This window comes from Meles meles, chromosome X (assembly GCF_922984935.1).
Source record: "Meles meles chromosome X, mMelMel3.1 paternal haplotype, whole genome shotgun sequence".
In the NCBI taxonomy this organism is placed as follows: Eukaryota; Metazoa; Chordata; class Mammalia; order Carnivora; family Mustelidae; genus Meles; species Meles meles.
The window spans coordinates 90,412,615-90,433,732 of record NC_060087.1 but is presented as its reverse complement, the minus strand read 5'-3'; the positions used below and the strand labels follow the sequence as shown (position 1 = coordinate 90,433,732).

General features: G+C 45.1%; 1 protein-coding gene across 1 annotated transcript; it reads right to left on the bottom strand.

Moving 5' to 3' along the window:
• Nucleotides 1-588: 588 nt before the first annotated feature.
• VSIG1 (V-set and immunoglobulin domain containing 1) lies at nt 589-20,803 on the bottom strand. The gene is made up of 6 exons (XM_045995440.1): nt 20,642-20,803; nt 10,995-11,193; nt 5,809-5,964; nt 5,284-5,403; nt 1,442-1,595; nt 589-994 (listed from the first exon to the last, which is right to left on the bottom strand). Exons 1-6 carry the CDS (start codon nt 20,792-20,794, stop codon nt 589-591), a joined length of 1,188 nt encoding a protein of 395 aa, XP_045851396.1. The 5' UTR covers nt 20,795-20,803.
• Between the last annotated feature and the right edge of the window lie 315 nt (nt 20,804-21,118).

Below are 21,118 nucleotides of genomic sequence, written 5' to 3'. Positions count from 1 at the left end.
ATTTTTGCTGTGCTCTAGATCTTGTATAGCAGGGTGGTTCCTTGGGAAATCTAATATCATAAATGAAGCACTGACTTTTAAGACCTCGTTTGAATATGTACCCTTAACATATCCTCCTCTGGAATTTTTGAGGATTTCTCCCCCCTCCCATCTCTTTCAAAGAATGCTGGCAAATTCTTATCTTTGTGGCCATTGTGAAAATGAATTAGGGAAGCCCTGACCAACTGATCCTAGGAATAACATTGAATCCAGTTAATGCCACCTTGTCAAGTGTGCATGCGGAATGTAAGAGTAGCTGAAAATAGAGAGATGAGATTTTCCAAAGTACAATGTAGATATTGCAGCAAAACGCCTTCAACCGAATTAGAAAATCACTTGCTTTGTCATTAGTTACGCTTACATGTTAGAGTATAAGTAACACAGGAACCCTTGCATTTATCTTGACCTATTTATTTTGGATCAAAGGCAGGAGCACCTTGTTAGAAGAGGGCAGGTCAGAAGAGAGGGACGTGGTGGGAGATTGGTTAGGGCAACTCCAAATGCCAGTAATGGGTTCCCTACTGATGAACACTGTACTTGGCTACCAGCCTATGGCTTATTCACTCCCTTTTCCCTGTCGCATAAGGGCTCTGTTACAACCCCGGGCTCGGGATCAGACTCTGGCTCTGGCTCCAGCTCTGGCTCTGTCTCTGGCTCAGGCTCCAGCTCTGTATCCAGCTCAGGCACCGGGACAGGCTCCGGCTCCAGGACAGGCTCCGACTCTGGGACAGGCTCTGGCTCTGGGACAGCCTCTTGCTCTGGGGCAGGCTGTGGGGCTGGCTCCCAGACAGACTCAGGCTCCAGCTCCGGCTCCAGGGTCGGCTCATGATCTGGACCCAGGGTGGTAGCGGGGTCATTCTCTTGGCCAGAAGGTGGCAGAGTCGCTTCGATTTGGAGAACATGTTCCCCCGGCATTGCCTCGAGCTCTGTACTTTGGTTTATCTTTGTCATTGGTCTGCAGGAAGAAGGCCCAGGGAAGAACGAGTTAGGGTTCATCATTTCACGTGGAGCCCTAGGCTCTAGCTTCAGGGACCACAGTTTCCAGTCTGCTCAGGGCCTCTGTGACGTGTGAGATTCTGACTCACTGTCACACTGCACGCTTGTCTTCTCTCCCAGCTAGAGAGGTTAGGTCTCAACAAGAGAATGAGAGTCCAAGAGAGAAAAACTAGGATCCCAGAGGTGGTTAAATGAGTTGATAGACAGAGAGCTTAGAGCAGAGTCTGGCACACAGTTGTCAGGAACTGGTAGCTGCTGCCACCCTTCTTCTATAGAAGCAGTGAGGGGGAGCAGAAAGGCACCCCTGGTATGTCGGTCTAAAGGGGGCGCCGAGGAAGAGCTGGCTGATAGTGCGACGCCCGACAAATGTCAATGTTCAAGTAAAGGCAACAAAGTAAGATCTTACTCAAGTTCTGTGCTGGTTTTTGAATTTCTCTTCCTTCCCTTCCCCTTTGCCTTGGCCTTAGCCTTGCTCCTTGCGAAGCACACAACAGAGGTGATGATGGCAGCACCCAACAGGGTACCCACCAGTGCCCCAACAATGATTCCAACTTCCGGATCTGGAAGAAACAAGCATCTGGTTGGTAAAATGGAACACGCTGTCTGCCTCCCATGTGCGCATTTGTGGCCCATGTGGACTATCCAGAGCCTTTATGTGGTGGGGAGCATGACTCGTAGAGGCTGGAAACCTCCAGAACTCTGCCAGCTGGACTCACCCTGGCTCCACTGTGGAGGTCACCCATTCACACAGATATACATAGACACATGTGCCAACCTGGGGGAGGGGGCGCAGAACTCACTTTCAAAATAGGGCTGAGGAAAGTGAGTCTTCAATGGGCATCTGCTTGATCCATGAAAGAGACACCATGGAGCTACAATCTGGTAACTGGAGAAAGGACCCCTGTTACAGGCAGGGACACATCACCAGGTTTATCTGGAGCATAGGAGAAGTAGGTCCCTAAAAAACCTCTCCCACGGATGCTGTGCTCACCAAGGAGCCTCATGTGTTCTGGCCACTGGAAGAGGTATGCCCATTTCCATATATGGCATCTGGTCTCTCTAGTCAGTCTATGGAAAAACTCAACGAATGTGCGACCATCCAGATGTAAGCGCCAGACCTTCCAATGTCCCTGGGAGACCTTGCCTGGGTTCCAGTGGGCCCATCCCCATCCGCCTTCCTTCAAACAAGGCTGGACATTTTGTATTTTGAGATGAGAGGCTAGTTGAGTTGCCTGGTCATTCTTTCAACTTTTGATGATTAAAGGAATCTGTTGTGTATGATTTGGAAAGTCAAGCTGTTCTACTAGACTTCAGGCAAGGAAACAACAATCCCCATCCCTGCTCCTCCCCATCTCTGTGTCCACTAGAGGCAACCACTCTTAATTATTTTTCCTTCATCATCCGGTATTTGCCCCCATATTTCTATTGTGCTTGTTTTAACCTTCCAATTTTTGTCATTTTTTTTTTATGACTTCTTACCCTGGAACAGTGGAGATTGTCTTCTCACTCCACTCCACTCACACGTTCTCCAGATATAGCCAGAGCACAAATTGTAGTGACATCAAAATTTACAGGATTATGACTATGTAAATATTGTTTCACAGCTGCAGAACATAATACATCCTATGATTCTTGGTTTTTAAGAATTTTTTAGGGGTGCCTGGGTGGCTCAGTCATTAAGTGTCTGCCTTCAGCTCAGGTCATGATCCAGGGTCTTGGGATTGAGCCCTGCATCGATCCTGCTTGCCAGGAAGCCTGCTTCTCCCTCTCCCACCCCCGCCCCGTCTGTGTTCCCTCTCTGGCTGTCTCTCTCTCTTTCAAATAAATAAACAAAATCTTTAAAAAGAAAAAAAAAAGAAAGAAAAATTTTTAAATATTCTCCACGTGGAGCCAAGCTTGGGGCTTGAACTCATGTCCCTGAGATCGAGACCTGAACTTAGATCAAGGGTCAGACTCTTAACTGACTGAGCCACCCAGGTGCCCCCCTCATTATGTATGATTCCTGTACATTTAAATTGTTTCTCTGAGGTTAATAATTGCCTCATTTGGGGATTTTTTAAATGTATTGCTACTAATCCCCCAAATTTCCACCAAAAACTGTTAAGACTCCTTTCACTAGATTTAAACACATCCAATAATCTTTTAGTTTCTTAAGATTTTTTTCCCTTGGAGACATCTCTTCTGGAACCCTCCATCCTCCTCCCCCAGCAGAGACTGGTTGCCCTCCTAAGCCTGCGCCTGTAGTGCCATCATCCGTCAGCTGCCTTTCACCATCCCTATCTTATAGATAAATGGGATTTGCAAGTTCTTTCAAGATCCAGCTCAAATAGCACTTTGTCAATACAGCTGGCTCTGGCTTTATAAGCATAATTAATTGTTTCTTCTTTAGGGTCCTAGAGGCCCTGTACAGATGGCTAGTCTAGCATTTAACAAATTTTACTTTTCGTCCCTCTAGCTAAACTGTGCGTTCCTTGAGTGTAAGACATAGATCTTATTAATCTCTGTATCTGTACCACCTATGATAGTTCCTGGCATATAGTAGATATCCAATTAAAGTTTGAAGGATGGAGATGAGGAGGCAGGCAGGAAGGGAGGGAGGAAGGCAGGTAGGCCGGCAAGCAAGCAAACCACCAAATGCCAACATCATTTAAAAAGAGTATTTGAGCAGAAGCAAGGCTCAAGTACAACTCCCAAGTGTCTACAGGTGCATTATGACTACTTCTGGAAAGGCAAAACGGGACTGGGGAAGATAATGGAGATCTAGAGCAGAAATGATCCAGGGACTAGGGGGAGAATGAGACTACAGACGAAGACCCGAAAGACCTATCTTCACCTTTGAATAGAAATTAGGTGAATGAAGAAGCAACCCAGAAATGGAAAATGTTTGATTCCAGACAAGTGAAAGGAAGAAAGCTTAGCTTCATAGGAGAGCAATGGTCCAAGGGAACTGGCCACGTGGATACGGTATGTATTAGTCACAGATTCAATGTGAGTTAGGAATAATGAATAGATGACATGGTCCTAAGTATTATTAAGTGATCATTCAAAGGTGTGGCAAGGGGCACCTGAGTGGCTCAGTTGCTTGGGTGTGTCTGCCTTCAGGTCAGGTCGTGATCCCTGGGTTCCGGGATGGAGCATCCCCTCCTGCTGAACAGGAAGCCTGCTTCTCTACCTCCCTATGCTCCCTCCCCTCCCCCACTCATGCTCGCTCTCTCCAATAAATAAAATCTTTAAAAAAAAAAAACAAAAAAAGATGTGGCAAGGTATCCCTTGTAAGAGCTTGCCCCTGACTGGCCCAATTTGACAACTCCAGGCCCTCATGTCTATGCTTAGTAAACTGAGCACCTTTGAACTGGAAGGTTGTGATTGAAAGCATTCTGGCTGGATTCCTGGGTGGCTCCGTCAGTTAAGCATCTACCTTTGGCTCAGGCCATGATCCCAGGGGCCTGGGGTTGAGCCCCACTCAGGCTCCCTGCTCAGCAGCGAACCTGATTCTCCCTCTGCCTGCTGCTCCCCTGCTTGTGCTTTCTTCCCTCCCTCTCACTGACAAATAAAATCTTTAGAAAATAAAATAAAATGAAATAAAGGCATCCTCACTCTGCCATTCCCTAACTGGATGACCTTGGGCAAGTCACTTACTTCCTTGAGTTTCAATTTCCTTTTCAGTAAAATGAGGCTAACAATATATTGTGCCTCCATAGGATGGTTAGAGGATTGAGTGAGATAATGCTCACAACACCTGGCCATTATGTGCTTGGCACATAATTTGTGCTCCACAAATACTAGCTACTGGGACTGTATGTACAGGTGTTATTATTACTACTATTATTAGAGGCAGATCTTAGTGAATTACTGAAGAACCAGAAAGTTTGTGAGCTCCATGTCCAACACAGATTGCCAGTTTCCCCTGGGTTCACCAATAGCATCACAAAGAAAATCCAGCCTGATACTATCAGTGGGGCTGCTGTTTTATTTATTAGTTAGTAATACCTACATTTTAGAAATTTTGTGAGGGTAAAACAAACTTTTTGTAAATGCTTTAGGGCAGTGTATGGCACATATTAAGTATCATGCAAACCTTAGATATTAGGATAGTAATAATTCAGCCTGTCAACCTATAAATAAACCACCAAAATCACCAGAGAGGCAGGAAGGACTAAGCAGGGATCCTAATTAATTCACTTAGTTGGCAGGCCCAGGATACTTGACTTAAGGAGAAAGTGCTTTAAAGTTGGATGATCAACTCACGGGAAGAAGTTAGATCAATTTCGCAGGAACTGTTGCCAAGTTTGTTGCTAGCTGTGCACTGGTAATAACCTTGTTCAAAATTGGTCAGATTTCCAATAACCAAAGTCCCAGTGGCTGGGTCTGTCAAAAACAGGAAATAGATTTTTGAAATCTCTTATTGGAGGGTACAGATCATGTCATGGTAGACAAATCACTCCTTGCCCGCCCACTTCCTCACATTGCTCCCACCCCTTCCTTGAGCTGTCCAGGATCCCGCTAGACCCCTCAGGACTCTTCCAAAGGTAGCCCACCTGGAACAATGCCTCTTCCCTCCATACCCATCACCTCTGAGTGAGCCAAAAACAGGCTTGACCACTAGGGTTTGGGAAATAAGACCAGACCACAGTCATCTTGCTAGGAGATCTGCTTTTTCCTTCTCCTTTCCAGAAGACTGAGTTCTAAAGACTGAGCAACCAGCCACACACACATGCCATCAGCCAACCACACACATCAGGCCTTGCCAGGGGCCACGGAGGGTGAACTTACTGAAGTTTTCTTTCACTGGGATGATGTCTCCACCTTCGAGTTTATACCAGTAATATACAGGGGAAGGTGTCCCGAGCACAGAGAGGCAAGAAAGAGATATTGGATGGCCAGTTTCTGGTACTCCTTGGATGCTACAAAAGGGCTTAGAAGGTCTGACTGTAAGGCAATGACACAGAGTAAAAATGCTGCAGGGAGAGTTGCAACCCGTCACAACTGGAGGCCACTTCCAACTGTCATTTTGTAGACTACCGCACTGGGCACTCAGTTTTGAAAGCTTTACTAACTTCGTGCAACCGTTTTCCAACTGTACCACCAGGTGGGAGTAGAACACTTCAGGTCCAAGGACCTGCCAGGCACCAGGCCATTACAATTCTAGCAGCATCTCTTCCGTCTGCCTCCCTCCCCAGATTCATGACTGTGAATTTCCGCATTGTGTCTTAAAATATGCCTTAAGACAGCCAAATGTAAGCAAACACTAAATGACTAAGGACACAGTTTACACTTTTGAAACCCAGTTTTAAAGGAAAATAGAACCCTTAGCTACTTCAAAATTAAGTTGTTACTTATTTTTTTTTACAACCTTTGTTTTATCAATGCTATATTTTTCCTTTCCTTTAGGAGTCACGTTTAGGCATTTATTTCTCAAAATTAGTGGACTGTCTGAATTGGCCTGTATCCCTCATTGGTTGGGGAAGCCCATTTTGGACAGGGTGAGCTACACAAAGCTGAAATCTTTATTCATCTTTCACTTCTTCTGTGTGCCCGGCACTGGACTAGGCACTGGAAATGTCCCTGTAAGGTCTGAAGTGGAAGGGGGGAGTAGTGGGAGATGAGGCCAGAGAGCAGCAGAGGCTACAGTGTGGAAGACTTTGTATTTCATATATTTTACATGGCGAGCAGGACAACCATGGAAGGAATTTAAGTAGAGGAAAGATGGTGGTCATTTTTAACGCGTTAGACAGTTTGCTCGCATGCTGGGGGTGCCAGAACCAAGGGAGAGGAGGAGGCAGAGTCAAGGGGTCTCAAGGAAGTAAAATCGGTGGGATTTGGTGGCCAAACGAATGAGGCATGAGGAAGAAGGCACAGGCAGTGATGGCGCCCAGGTTTCTGATTTGGACAGCTGGGTATGTGCCATCCCGAGATAAACACGGGAGGGGCAGGCTTTCTGGGATGGAGAGAGGAGGAAGAAGGGGTAATGATACCATCATCTGGGGACACACTGAGTCTCAGCTGTTTATGAAACATCTCGGTGGAGGGGTCCTGTGGGCAACTGAGGATCTGAATTTCCTCATTTGTCTTACTGCTCCCACCTTGTTCTAAGCCTTGTGTTCCATATAGGTAATAATCTGAATGTCAGTACTTAGCAACTCACCTTTGCTTATCGTAACTTAGGTATAAAACCCGCCAAAGACACAGGCTAGCTATGCCTTAAATGTTCTGGACTCTGCAGCCCTCCAGCTCTTACCAGAGGGAGCAGTTAAATCCACATAGACCACTGTCTGCAGCTTCACTCTAGCTGTGTTTAGACAAGTAACCTCACCTAACCAAACCTCAGCTGACTCCTCCCTGTAAATGTGAACAAGAGACTGCCTGATCTCGGGCTCATCCAAACATACTGAATTTCGATAAACGAAATGACGTCTACAGCACCTTACATATGGAACTGCTGTTGGCCACGGGCAGGACTAATTTCTATGGCCACATTTTATAGTTTCCTACTGAAGTGAATCTTCCAGTCTCAGACTCTAACCGGCTGGACCCAGGAGCAAGAAGACAGAGATGGCTGGAAGTCTTTGGAATGCTTCTCCATCCCTATCTTTTAAACAGGTGGTTTTAAATTTAAATAAGTATTTGTGGGGGCACCTAGGTGGCTCAGTCGGTTAAGTATCTGCCTTGGCTCAGGTCATGATCCTGGGGTCTTGGGATCAAGCCCCACATTGGGCTCCCTGCTCAGCTGGGGGCCTGCTTCTCCTTCTCCTTCTTCGGGCCCTCCCCCCTGCTTGTGTGCTCTCTCTCTGTCTGACAAATAAATAAAATCTTTTTAAAAATCAGTATTTTTCTCTTTAGCTCTTTATTCTTTTTTCCTTACTGTTGATTTTCTCAGATGGGAACATCTCATTCGATTTGCTTCCCTGAAGCTAGGCTGTTTAACCGGAAGTCCATTGCAACCATCACTAGATTTAGAGAATGCCTGTTTAAAACCATGATGACTCGATGGCCTTTACACAATTTCGAACAGAAAATTAAATGAGGGTGTTTCTGGAGCCCAGAATCAATGCCAGATAGGCTTTTTTTTTTTTCTGAACACAATTTCCTCCCTTTATTTTTTATTAACAAAACACTTAGTGAATCACTTTGAGCCATATCCCAGACCTATATATTTTCTAAAACTACTGTATCAGGATTGAATTGACATTTCATCCAGCTAACGTCCCCGGTAGAATTTGAATGTTTTACTGGCAAAGCCATTGATCTACCATTTAGCATTATTGCTTTCAGCAAAATAAGGGTGGGAGGGAGAGGCTCACCTCAGAAAATCAATGAAATTGCTTCATTGCGTCCCCAAGCCTTCCCATTTTCTTTTTAGGTGCCAAATCACAGAAGGAATATGATGGTCATTCCAAATGCGTATAAAATAATCACTCAAACGTCAACCTGGGTATTTTTTTTCAGAGACACATTTTCCAAGGCTATCATACCTAATGGAAGCCACTCAAATGAATGGTCATCAAAGACACCTGGGCCTCTGCTCATTGTTGTTTCCTTTACCTAAGTCATGCCCTGCCCCCTCTTCTTGAAACTCTGAGAGGGCTGAAACCCTATCTTTTACATCTTTCCATCTCCACTGAGTAGCACAGTAATGAGACATGTGTTCAGGAGTTGCTGAAATGAATTTATGCATGGAGGAGTGTATGCATGGGACCTACGCCCATCACTGCGTCAGGGAATGTCTCTGGGAAATGCATTGCTGGGAAGCATGGTTGCAAAGGAAATATCAACACCTCTCCCCCAAGAGTTGGCCTACCCGACCCCCCTGTCCCATCCATGCCCCACCCCTCAGTCAGGGCAAGCAGGACAGGCACTCAAAGGCCATGGAACTTCAGAAAGGTAAACAACCTCTGCAATTTTTAGAGAAAATTATCAGTCTCAAGATTTACAGAAAGCATGTATTTGTACAAGACCTTGGTTCTTACCCCAGTCAATAAAAATAGAATTCTTGAGAGTTCCCAAACAAGATAATCCACAGACTCTTCTGCCTTTTACCTTGCCTGGATGCTGGATGCTTAAGGAAAAGTCATGACACGGTCATTGCGGGAACGACTGACCCAAAGACTCATGGGAAAACAACTCAAAGAGAAAATGACTCTCAACTTCTTTGACTAAGGATTCTCTGAGCTTTAAATTTAAGAATATTAACCTTCCTGGGGTGACTGGGTGGCTCAGTTGTTAAGTGTCTGCCTTCGGCTCAGGTCCCGCATGGGGTCCCTGCTCTCAGGAAGCCTGCTTCACCCTCTCCCACTCCCCTGGCTTGTGTTCCCTCTCCCACGGTGTCTCTCTTTGTCGAATAAATAAAATATTTTTTTAAAAAGGGATATTAACTTTCCTGTCTAACTTTATTTCAGAGTTTTTGCAAGCTCAGAAATAAAGAGGCTTGGCTTCTTTAGGTTGTTTCTGGTCAGAAGGATAACCCAGAGCCAGGGAGCAGCAGGAAACCATGAGAGGACGAATCCCTAAATGCCTTGAATGTGGAATCTCTAATCTATCATTTGACTCATAATAAACCTGTGAAGACAGGGCAGGAATTACAGCTCTATCTCAAAATGGCCAGAGAAATGTGGACTGACGTGCCCAAGGCCACTGAGTAGCCAAGTATGAACTAGAACCTAAGCCTTCGGACTCCTAGCATCTGTGCTGCACTGTTTAGTTCCCAGGTAAATGGTCTTCCAAACCAGAACATCAACTCCCCCAGGAAAAGGCTTGTGTGTAATTCTCTTGTCTTCCCCCCATACCCCAATGCCTAGCATGGGGCTCAGCAAAATAAAGGCACAATTGAGCTACCCCACTCTCAAAACTCAGCTCCTAATGAACTTTCCCTCCTTTCCAGGTGGGCAGATGCAGTAGCACACCTCATCTGGGGCATCACCTGGGAGGCAAGCTCAGACAACTCTGGATGGTTCTCCTAGGTGTGCACATTTTACCAACTGCTGCTTTTCCAAGCCAGTCAGTTATCAAGTCACTGGTTTGATCTAGTTCCTCCTTTCCTGTGATAGATAGACACAGCTTGAAAGGAGCAATGACTAGGTCCACTCCATTTGGGATTACTTAGAAATGGGAGAGCCCTTAGCTCAACAGATTAATCATTGAGGGTTGACAGCCCTTTCCTTTCTCCCTTTAGTACTTCCACAGCCCTGAGATAAGACCTGACTAGGCCTCCAGACAGGAGCAAAACACCCACTGTCCTCTCTGAGATCGGAAGGAGTACGAGACATCATCAAAAACTGTGAACTCTCCACGAGCTGAAACCGTGCCTCCAGCATTTTAAACTTCATGGCTCCTAGCACAAAATAGGAAGCACTCAGTAAATGCTATAAAAATTAATCCCGCCAAGTGCACTTGAAAAGCAGATAGGACTTGCCAAATGTCATATCATGAATATCTGTGTATAAATAAATTCTCAATTCTGGCTTAACCTGTGGTCCTTTTTCCAGATAATGCTAACATTTTTAAAAGGGACCCTCCCGCCTTTACTCAAAAGAATGATTTCATGGTGGGAATAGTGGGATGGCTTAGGAGAGTTCATAAATGGACAGTTAGCTCCCCCAGGATGGCTCTAATCCGAAGTTCCCTCCAAAGGAGTTGCTAGTGATCATTCAGTGGGGACAAGTGAGTCGTCCCATCTGTCTTCATTCCACCCTTCAGAGACCCAGATCCCCGGAGGTCAGGTCATCTTCTGCTATCTGTCATTTGGCAATTATTTCAACATGTTTTATGAGTGATTTCTCGGTTTTACTCCTAGGGTTGGGTTGGTGGTGTGTCTCTATTTCCCCAACAAGAAAAGGACCAGGGAGGATATTTATCCCTGGGACTTAGCTAGCACCATTGCTCACTTCCCTGGCTCGCTCAAGGTCCTAAGTTGCTCCAAAAAGAGGGGAAAAAAAAAAAAAAACCAGAAAAAATGCCCATACCTAACACATTGACTTGGAGGATGCCTTGATTATTTCCGGTGAAGTCAGGGGGGTTGTTAACATCACAGACGTAGACACCACTATCTGCTGGCTGCATATGTGAAATGGTGATAGAGGCGTTATTTGGATCGTTGGACCCTACAAGTCGATCTTTAAATTGCCCGATGGCTACGGCTTGTCCACCTTCAGAATAGTAAATCTAGGACAGAAAAACGGCAGAAGTGAGAACTGCAGTGTCTAGCACTAAGATAAGCTATCCAGAATCACCCTCCATCTGACCTTGACCTTTGCTGGCAAGAGACAACATTTCCACCCACCCTCTCCCACACAGAACAGATCCCATGGCAAACAGCGGTCTCAACTCAATGGGGCGATTGTAGTTTTCTCACTGCTGTGCACAACTGCCTCCTCAGGTGTGTGCACAGCCCTTCTGTGATGTCATCAGATGTCATCAGATGTCATCTTACAGATGATCAACAGGTGGAGCTGACAGGTTTCAACTGCTAAGCTTAGGCAGATCAAGGTGCTCACCTGAGGAGCTCAACTGGAGGAAACTCACTGTACAGAACACAAATGCCTGATGGAAAAGCTAAAACCATCATTTTTCCCCCACTTTATAATTTTTTCCTTATTATTTGATTTCACTTTACTCAGTGGGACTAGAGGACTCTCAAGTTTCCCAAAGAGTCAGAATATTCGTACTCCTTTCATACACACCTACTCCTCTGGATAAGCAAACTCAGGTTTATCCTGTTTGTTAGAAGAGTACCATTTCAGGGCAGAGGGGTCCCCAGGAAATCATCTGGTCCCATCCCCTCACAGTGACCTAGGAAGTGCTTCATCAATGGCAGCTTTTCCTTTTCTCCCCATGTGGCAGGAGACAGAACTGGAATTATTTCATTCAGACAGATAAGGGCCCTCAAATCCAGAAAGATTAAATGCCTCATCCAAAGTCACAGGCTTCATTTATGACTACTATGATTTACCACACCCAAGGAAGATCTGGGTTCTAGTCCCATCTCTAGTAAAGATCATGAATAGTTAGATCATAATGGCACACCTAGAAGCTGCATGGTGAGGTGGAAAGAGGCCTGGTCTAGGAGTCAGTTGACCTAGGTTTTAGCCCCAGCTCTGTGTCTGATTGTGACATAGGGAAGGTGGTCTCTGGTCATGCCTGATGGCGACATGCTTTGTGATGAGAAACAGCATGATTTAATCTCTTCAGCCTTTCGTTTCCACATCTGAACAAGGAGTCCAAGGAATGCCATCCAAATTATGAGATGTATTCCCCAAGTATAAGCACATAAGCTGATTTTAGGTGGCACAGAAATGAAAACTTATTAGAAAGACACATATTTCGCATATCACATCTGTGACTTCATGGGTATTATTGCTTAGGGTGACACTAATGTAGATATTTTAAAAATTTTAAGAGACCAAATCACTATAGGAAGTGAATTAAATAATACTGCTGGTATGCACAATTATGACAAAAATCATATAGATAAGACATAAAGGGCTGAAGCTTGGGAGTCACTGGACTAGGTGATCCCTGAGGTTTCTTCATCAGACACACACATCCCAAACACTTTGTCAGTTTCATATAAATGTGTGTTGTTCAAGTGATAGCTTATTATTTAATAAACAGGTATCACCTTGGTCCAGTGGAACTAATTGTTTTCATAAAATCTACTAAGAGGACCTTATTCATTTAATTCATTCTCCTCACTTTCTAGAGGAAAGTGAAGCTCAGAGAGGTAAAACACACACACACAGACACACACAGTTAACAGTGAGGAAAGGTCTAGAACCTGGTTCTTCTAACTCCTTGTCTGGTGCTCTTTACCTTAATAGGATAACAAGAGAGAAAAGGCAATCAGCAAATCAAAGGATATGGTCAAGAAAAATTCAGATATATTCCCCCTTCAAATAGAAAGCCAATATAGTTTTAAACTAAATCAGAAAGGGTTATTCTGAGGGAAAATTCAAAGACCATATTTAAGGAGAAAAATACTTGTCTCTTTCCTCCAGTTGTCTAACATCAACTAGCGTTCTTTCCTGCCTCAAATGAGCCATTTATAATTCAACTTGTCCATTCACACCTACTGAAATCACCAATGTTTGCCCCAAAGGAGTCCTGTTGGACTTATAAACTGGAAAGCCAACTTTTTTTTTTTAAAGATTTTATTTATTTGACAGGCAGAGATCACAAGTAGGCAGAGAGGCAGGCAGAGAGAGAGAGAGGAAGCAGGCTCCCCGCTGAGCAGAGGAGTCCGATGCGGGGCTCGATCCCAAGACCCTGGGATCATGACCTGAGCTGAAGGCAGAGGCCTTTACCCCCTGAGCCACCCAGGTGCCCCTGGAAAGCCAACTTTAACTGAAGGTATTCAAAGGGTCCAGGAGGAGATTCAGCTCATCAGAGGTCTATTGCCTTCATCTGAGTTGACACCCAAGCTCTCGGGCTTTCCATTTCACTAGCCAGTGTTGGGCTTATTTACTTGCTAATCAAAAATCTGAGGTCCTGTGGACTCTTACCTGGAACACAGCCTGCAAGCCATCCAGGAAGCCTTTTCACAGCTTGGACATCTGGCTGCTTCCCCTGCTCCCACGAAGACTGGGGGGGTAAGTCAGCCTGTTTTATGCTGAGTCTTGGTGACATCACAATGAGATACAACATCAGTCCTGCCTATGGCCTACAGTGAATGTCAGAGGGTCTGGGTGAAAAGACCTTGTTTCTGCCCGGAGCAGAGAGCCAAGAGAGCATGTGTTTTAGGCCAGGACTAGAACATGCAAAGAAGCCACTGTGAAAGTCTCACCTTTGGTCATGAATCCAGGTGAAATGAGCAGATAAGTTATGAGGTCCTGGACTTGTAACTTCCCTCTAAAAAGGACCCTCCCCATCCCTTCTACCCTTGCTCCTAATACCATCCCCCCATATATCTCACCCTCTCACACATAATACTGAAGGGTGTCAGGGATAAGAATGGAGCTAAGGAGGGGTAACAATGGACACCTTAAAGGGGAGGGCCTTGGCCTGAGAAGGAAAGTCCCCAGGGCTAGCCGGTGGCCAGACTCACAGATGGAGGGACTTTCTGTTAGGGGAAATCCAAGCTTTCACACTGTCCTTGTAAAGAAAAAAAGAAAGAAATGTTTTCCTGAAACTGCTTATCTAATCACACAGAAAGTACTGAAACATGGTGCCATTTTCCACAAAAGAATAACTCTTTGAAAAATCAAAGCTGAACAATGGCCAGGACTCAGCCCATGATCCCGTGGGGCTTGTACCTTTTCAAAGAAAGTATATTGTCAATTTAGAGATCAAAGCAAATGAGGTGCAGGAAAAGCCATGGATGTTCGATGGGCCACATATCCTTTTGAGCGGGGGGGGGGGGGGGGGGGGGGGGGGGGGGGGGGACACAGAGTGGCAAATCTGCTTAAAGAAAAATCCATCCAAGAGTTCCCTTAAGTGGTACTTGTTAATTTGTTGCCCACTTGTCCTTTGTGGCTGCCCTACTGTCCCCCACCCCCAGACCCCCTCTGCTCCCCTGTGATGTTAGAGACTGATATGTACAGTCGTAATAACACATCAGTTATAAGATCCCCTTTGAGATCACTTCATTCATGGCTTCTAAGTCTGATGACCCTTCAGGAGCCAGGTGGATATTAGAAATATGGGAAATAGCTGGGAGGGGCTGGTGGGTTGTGGGAGGATCACAGAGGATAGTGGGGACCATGGTGAACAGCAAAGCCAATAAAAACAAGGCTTCCAAACTGTGGAAACAAACAAAGTACTGGGCTGGTCAGTCAACATGAATCCACTGGTCAAATCGGGCTGAGAGGCCACCAGTTTGCAACCTCCGATTCATCCTCTTCGATAACTGAAAACGACACCGAGGCCCCAATAGAGGAAGTGATTGTCCAAGGACACGTAATTTATAACTAGACCTGGAAACCAGACCTTCTGATTCTCCCCCAAATATATGAAAATTGCACTTCTAGTCCTGCCTTTGGAGGGGAGAGATGATTCCTAGGAAATTTTTCCCTGTTAGGGCCCTTTCGACTCTCTTCTAGCCAATTGCTACTATTCATTGGCATGACACTGCCAATGCCGAGTGGGCCTGTCACCTGATGCCTTCGATGTTTGCCAGCTGCAACAAGAGCCTTTCCCCTCCCACGGTGCCAAGTTCCTATTCACATGAGGCCATGCAGCTGGGAGCCAGATTTGTCCAAAAAGGTCTTTTCCCCCCTCAGCTTTGTGACAGAGTTCTCTGACCAGAGGCTGGAGTATAAACAAGAAGGGCTGAAAGAATTCAGTCTGCTTTCTGCTTGAGTCTGAGTTGGAATTAATAAACATATTTAGCCTCCCGAGCTGCTTTTGTGGGTTCCTTTTGGGAATGTGGAGGGTGTGGAAATCCACAGCAAAGCACCCATTCTTTCCCTTCAACTTCTCGATTTCCTGCACTCCTCATAGAGGGGCTAGCCATGGGAGAGGAGGAGGGAGAAGTGGCAATAGTCTCAAGACCAGAATTTTTTCTGGATTGTCCTCAGTGGGCAAGGGGGGGGGGCGGGGAGGAGGGGGTCTGAGACTGCACGTGGAAGGGAAAGAACACCAAAAGGAAGACATCCCTGTCTTCAAACCACTACCTTCCCAGGCTGCATATGCCTGAGAACCCTCCACCACTTGAACTGCTTCTTTTGGGTGACCGTATGGCACAAGTCTACACTTAAAAGGATTTTTTTGGGAAGAGAACAAAATAAACTATCATCACCACTCCCTGGCCCCTCCTCATTAGATTGATTTATCAGGTTTAGCAAGAATATACACCTGAAGCCAAGGGATACAGAATAGATAAACTTTGATTGGAAGGGGGCACCTGGGTGGCTCAGTCGTTAAGCATCTGCCTTTGGCTCGGGTCATGATCCCAGGGTCCTGGGATGGAGCCCTGTATGGGGCTCCCTGCTCAGCGGGAAGCCTGCTTCTCCCTCTTCCACTCCCACTGCTTGTGTTCCCTCTCTCACCGTGTCTATCTCTGTAAAATAAATAAATAAAATCTTTAAAAAAGCTTTGATGGGAGGGGCTGGTGGGAAGGGAAGAACTTGGAGTGTTTCTCAATGGGAGTAACACTGGTATTTGGGACAGACAGTTCTTTCTCCTGTGGGTTCAGTCTATATATTGTAAGACATCTAACATCTTTAGCCACCACCCACTAACTGCCAGCAGAGACTCCCATTTATAATAATCACACCAACACCCCCCTCATTTTCAAATGCATGTGAGGAGATGGTACACCCCTACCCCGCCAATATTTGGAAAGCATTTGATAATAATATCTGAGGAGGACAGGCCAGGTTGGGGAGAATCTGAATGGCCAGAGAATATGAAGATACTGGGCTCTGGAAGGAAGTTGCCAGATGAAAATGGCAACGGGTTTCATCCACTACAGATGTTCTTGAAGAGTAAATATTGTCTGCGAGACCCATGCTAAGTAGGATCAATGCCTGTTCTGTTCATGGGCAGGTGAGGTCTCTTTAGATCTACCAGTTACTGGCTGGGTGGAAGAGGAGAAAATTGGTGTGATCAGAGGAGCACAAAACCACCCAAAACTTCTGTGCTAACCTGAATGTTCTGGGGCCTAGAGTCTTCAGCTGAGTCTCTGCTGAGGAACTGATCATCTGAAGCTGTCCCTGTCTTCCGAGAGAAGGGTTTCTCTAAGAGGACGACCATGTTAATAAATATCCTGGTCTTCCTGGTCAAAAGACTTATGAGGTATTTCTGCCATCCCCATTCACCCAAGGAACCCCTTGGAGGGAATAGTCAGTAAGGGATAACACCCTCCCCTAGGTATGGAGAAACACTATGCCTTGGAGTCAACTGTTCCTTTAACACAATGATTTGGGGATAAGAGAAGAATATGAGAATATGAGAGTATGACAAGAGCTGGCTCCTGCCCTACTTGAGGCAGCAATAAGTCCCTGAACCCTTTGGGGGAGGCTGAAAACAATTCTAGACATGGGTGTGAGAAGGCAAACTCAAGACTGTCCCAGTTTTGCTGATCTGAACTGTTACCGAACTTGGACCATTCCACCCCACTCCTAAAGGCTGGTGCCATTGCCCTAGATATTCCAAACAATGAAGAGGTCCAGTAGTACACCAATTGGTGTTCTTACCTGAGAGGTCCAGCTACATCTTCCCCGAGCGTCTCTTGCATGCGCCATATTTAGACACTGACTGACTGCCTTTTCCTCCATACCCTCAGTATTGAGGCACGGGCTGTGCTGTGTTTGAGCAGAAATGGGTGGGTCTGAGAGCTGAATGCTACATGATATACTGCCACATCATCCCAGGAGTTGAATTGAATCACTCAGTGATCAGTCTAGCAACATCATATGCCCATAAATCAGAGAATTGTCTAACAGCATAGCAGTCTCTTTTTACCATCCCCAAAATGTTCACCAGCCATCCCTAGATTAGCATACAACATGCTCTACGGAATTCTGAATGCATGGAAGTACCCAAAGAAGAAACAAATTCGAAATAGAGGCCAAATCCCATTTTGAAAAATATCATCTCAACTGAAGATATCTACAACTTCTTTGTTGAGCGAATTTTCTGTTCAGGGAGAGGACCGGCCAGAAAAGGCTTACCCCTCCCTTCAGCCACAGGAACCTGGCAGGCAGTGAAGCAGGAAACTAATCCTGGGCCAGGGTTCCCCCAAGAGCTCTGTCCCAGCTGTTCAGCTGTACTAAATGTCTTTGTTGGGCTGGATCCCTAGTGCCCATGATGTATGGATAGGATAGGGATTTTCAAAATCACTATTTGGTAAGTAATGATACTACTACTTATAATAGCTCACATTCATTGAATGGCTACTACGTGGAAGGCTTCCCAGTGCTTTACAAGCATAATCTCATTTAATCTTCACAGTAAACCTATGAGGTAGGTAAGCCCCATTACACAGAAGGGAAAACTGACCCTCTGAAAGGTCAGCTGACTTGTCTAAGGTCATCCTGTCAGCAAATAAGTAGCAGAGCAAGGAATAGAACCAACATCCATCGGGAAGTTTCCACTCCAAAACTACCCATCTAGAAAAGCAGAGAGAAGCACATGCCTGTAGGGTATGGGGAAAAACGTGAAAGCCCCCAGTTCTCTGGAGGTAGAGACCTAAGGATGGTTGAACTGGGGACTTTGCTGGAGCAAGCTGAAACAAGATGGAAAGAGAGAAAGAAGAGAAAGCTTGACTTTGGGGAGGTGGTTTTCACTGTGTTTAAGCCAGGAGATAAACCACCCACCCCCAACCTGTCTCCTATGCGGCTAAGGCAGCAGCTTAACAAAAGGTCTCATGCATTGGGGAAACTTCTAAAATATTTTAAGATCAAGAACCTTGTTCTCACTGAACCAGTGACTCAGTGTAGAGGAGCTCCTTTGATTTGGACATCCCAAAAGCCTAGATACTTTAAATTACTTGCCTTCTCTATACCTGACATTTTGAAGACTTAGGCAAATGACAAATAAATATTTACTCAGTAAATACATACTTGTTGGGGTGCCTGGGTAGCTCAGTTGTTAAGCGTCTGCCTTTGGCTCAGGTCATGATCTCAGGGTCCTGGGTTCGAGCCCCACCTTGGGCTCCCTGCTCAACAGGAAGCCTGCTTCTCCCTCTCTCTCTCCCCCTGCTTTATTCTCTCTCTCTCTCTCTCTCTCTCTCTCTCTGTCAAATAAATAAAATCTTTAAAAAATAAATACATATTGTTAATAAAGTTCCTTTCCAAAATGCCTCTAACAGATATCCTGAGCACACCCCATACAATCACCTAGACCTTCTGTGCATCTCCAGGTCTAGAAAAACTCATTGCTGGTCACAAGATCCTTCTGCCCCACATCTCCCATCTCTTAACTACACGGTTCAACCAAGAGATGGCCTTGTAAATTCCAGTGTCAGAGATAGCATAAAGAACCATTTGCCCTTTTTGAACTCACACTGGCCTTACTTCCAGGCAGTTGAGGACATTTGGATTTGAGTACCACGCATAAAAATAATTCAAAATATATGGGCAAGTCCTCACTAATTTCAGCCCCTTCTGGCAAAATGGAAAGGGCTTCAAGCCTACAGATAAAGAAAAGACTATTCAGGAAACTGAACTTTAAAAAGGAATAAGTTCATGTGATTATCGCCATCCATGGTCTAAGACAGCAACCTGCAAAGGATGATTGCTTGGTTGGTTGCAATATTTGGGGTCTTGGGTCAGGACATCTGGGTGACAAAAAGAGGTACAATCACTGTTGTTTCTGCTGCTGCTGAAGATGATAAAGGGGGTTACAAGGAAGAAAATGTACAGTCTTTCTATTTTTCCCAAGCATTTTCACTTGTAACATGTCAGCTGATTCCCAATGAGATATCTAGAAGAGGGTAAGCATTCCACCATGTTTTGAGGAGAGGCACAGAGTGATTCAGATCCATATCTGAAGTAACCAGTGCTGAGCAAAAATGTTGAACATTGACTAGAGGGTGGCAGTAATGAAATCACCTCTTGAACAGTGTTTTCTGCTACAGAAATGTTCAGGACCTCTGGTAAAGAGAGGACCTAGCACCTCCAAGGGCCCAGAGTTGGCTGAAGCCACACTGGCCAAGGCATGGCTCTTACAAGCTAGCCTGTCTTCTCTACCTCTGTCCTTCAACCTCCTCTAGCTGACTCAACACGCTCTCCATTGTTCTACTGATCAAAACCCCAATTCAACTATATCCAACTATTCCAAACCTACTGATTTGTTTCTTCTCTGAACTCCTTGTTTTGGATCATACATCCTTTTGAAAATCTGATGAAAGCTATAGACTTTTTCCTTTAAGGGATATGTGTTGGCAGACATGTTGCACACTCCTGCAGACCCTTGCATGCATTCTCTCTCTCTCTCTCTCTCTCTCACACACACACACACATACACACACACACACACACACACACTTTGAGTATACAATTTCAGTCCTTGGGCTAATTTAAAAAGAAATTACCCTTAAGGCCAGATGAAGAAAACCTGAGACTAGACAAGCTTATAGGTTGAACATTCTCCTTTGACTTTCTAGCAACCTCTTACTCCTAACATCAGCCTACTTGCCCTATCCTCTGCCCTCTAGCTTCTTGTTGCCCTTGATTACCCAGGGTTCATCATTACCTTGGCCCTTCTCCACCCATCTGGGAGTCTCTTTTCATCAGGACTCATCTGGCATAATGAGATTGCTCACTTGGTGGGCAGATCCCAGATACTACATTTGACAAAGATTTGCAGATCAAGTAGGACATGTATTTGAACTGGGGTCTTCTGGAAATAATAGGGAGATTATTTGGAAAGAGGAGGAGCCCTTTCAGAACTACAGCTCATTTCACCTAAGACCATTCCTGTCTACTCTAGAAAACATGATACTCCAGATGATGACCTACTCAGATATGAGCTAACAGTCTATAACTGCATATGAAGAAAGGACAAAGGCCATGTCACATACATGATGGTCTTCCCTAAACAACTATCTTCATACTCTTTGTACCTGAGACTCTGCCACTGTTATCACTGGCTTACCACTCCTTCACACACTGACCCCAACAATTTATGTCCAAACTACCATAAGGGAATAGTTGAGGTAAAAAGTCCTTACGGAAGCTGGTGGCAAGTCCTTCTTGTGAAAGAATGACCACAGGATGGAGAGCTTTTCCCGAGAGGCCACAGTGCTGGTGTAGGTGCAGACAAGTGTGACATCAGATCCAACAGTCACATTCACAACACTGTTTGGGATGGTTACCTGCACCATACTAACTTGACCTGAAAAAATAATCATCAAAAAGAAAATGATACACTTTCATGTTCTGATGACATTTTTTCATTACAAAGCACTTTCATTGACATCTTATTGAAGGAATCCAGGGTGAGGAGGAGGAGGAGAATAAACTATACAGGAAAGCTGAGCAAGCAACTGGCATGGAGATAGCAGAGTTTCTAACAAATTATGATGTAATGAAACTCAGATCCTATGTGATGGTGAGGCAATAACACGAAACTGGGAATTCTTCTGTATGAGGATTGTCTTAAACAGATGTTCTTAAAATATTGTCCAGGGACCAAAAAAGGTCCATGA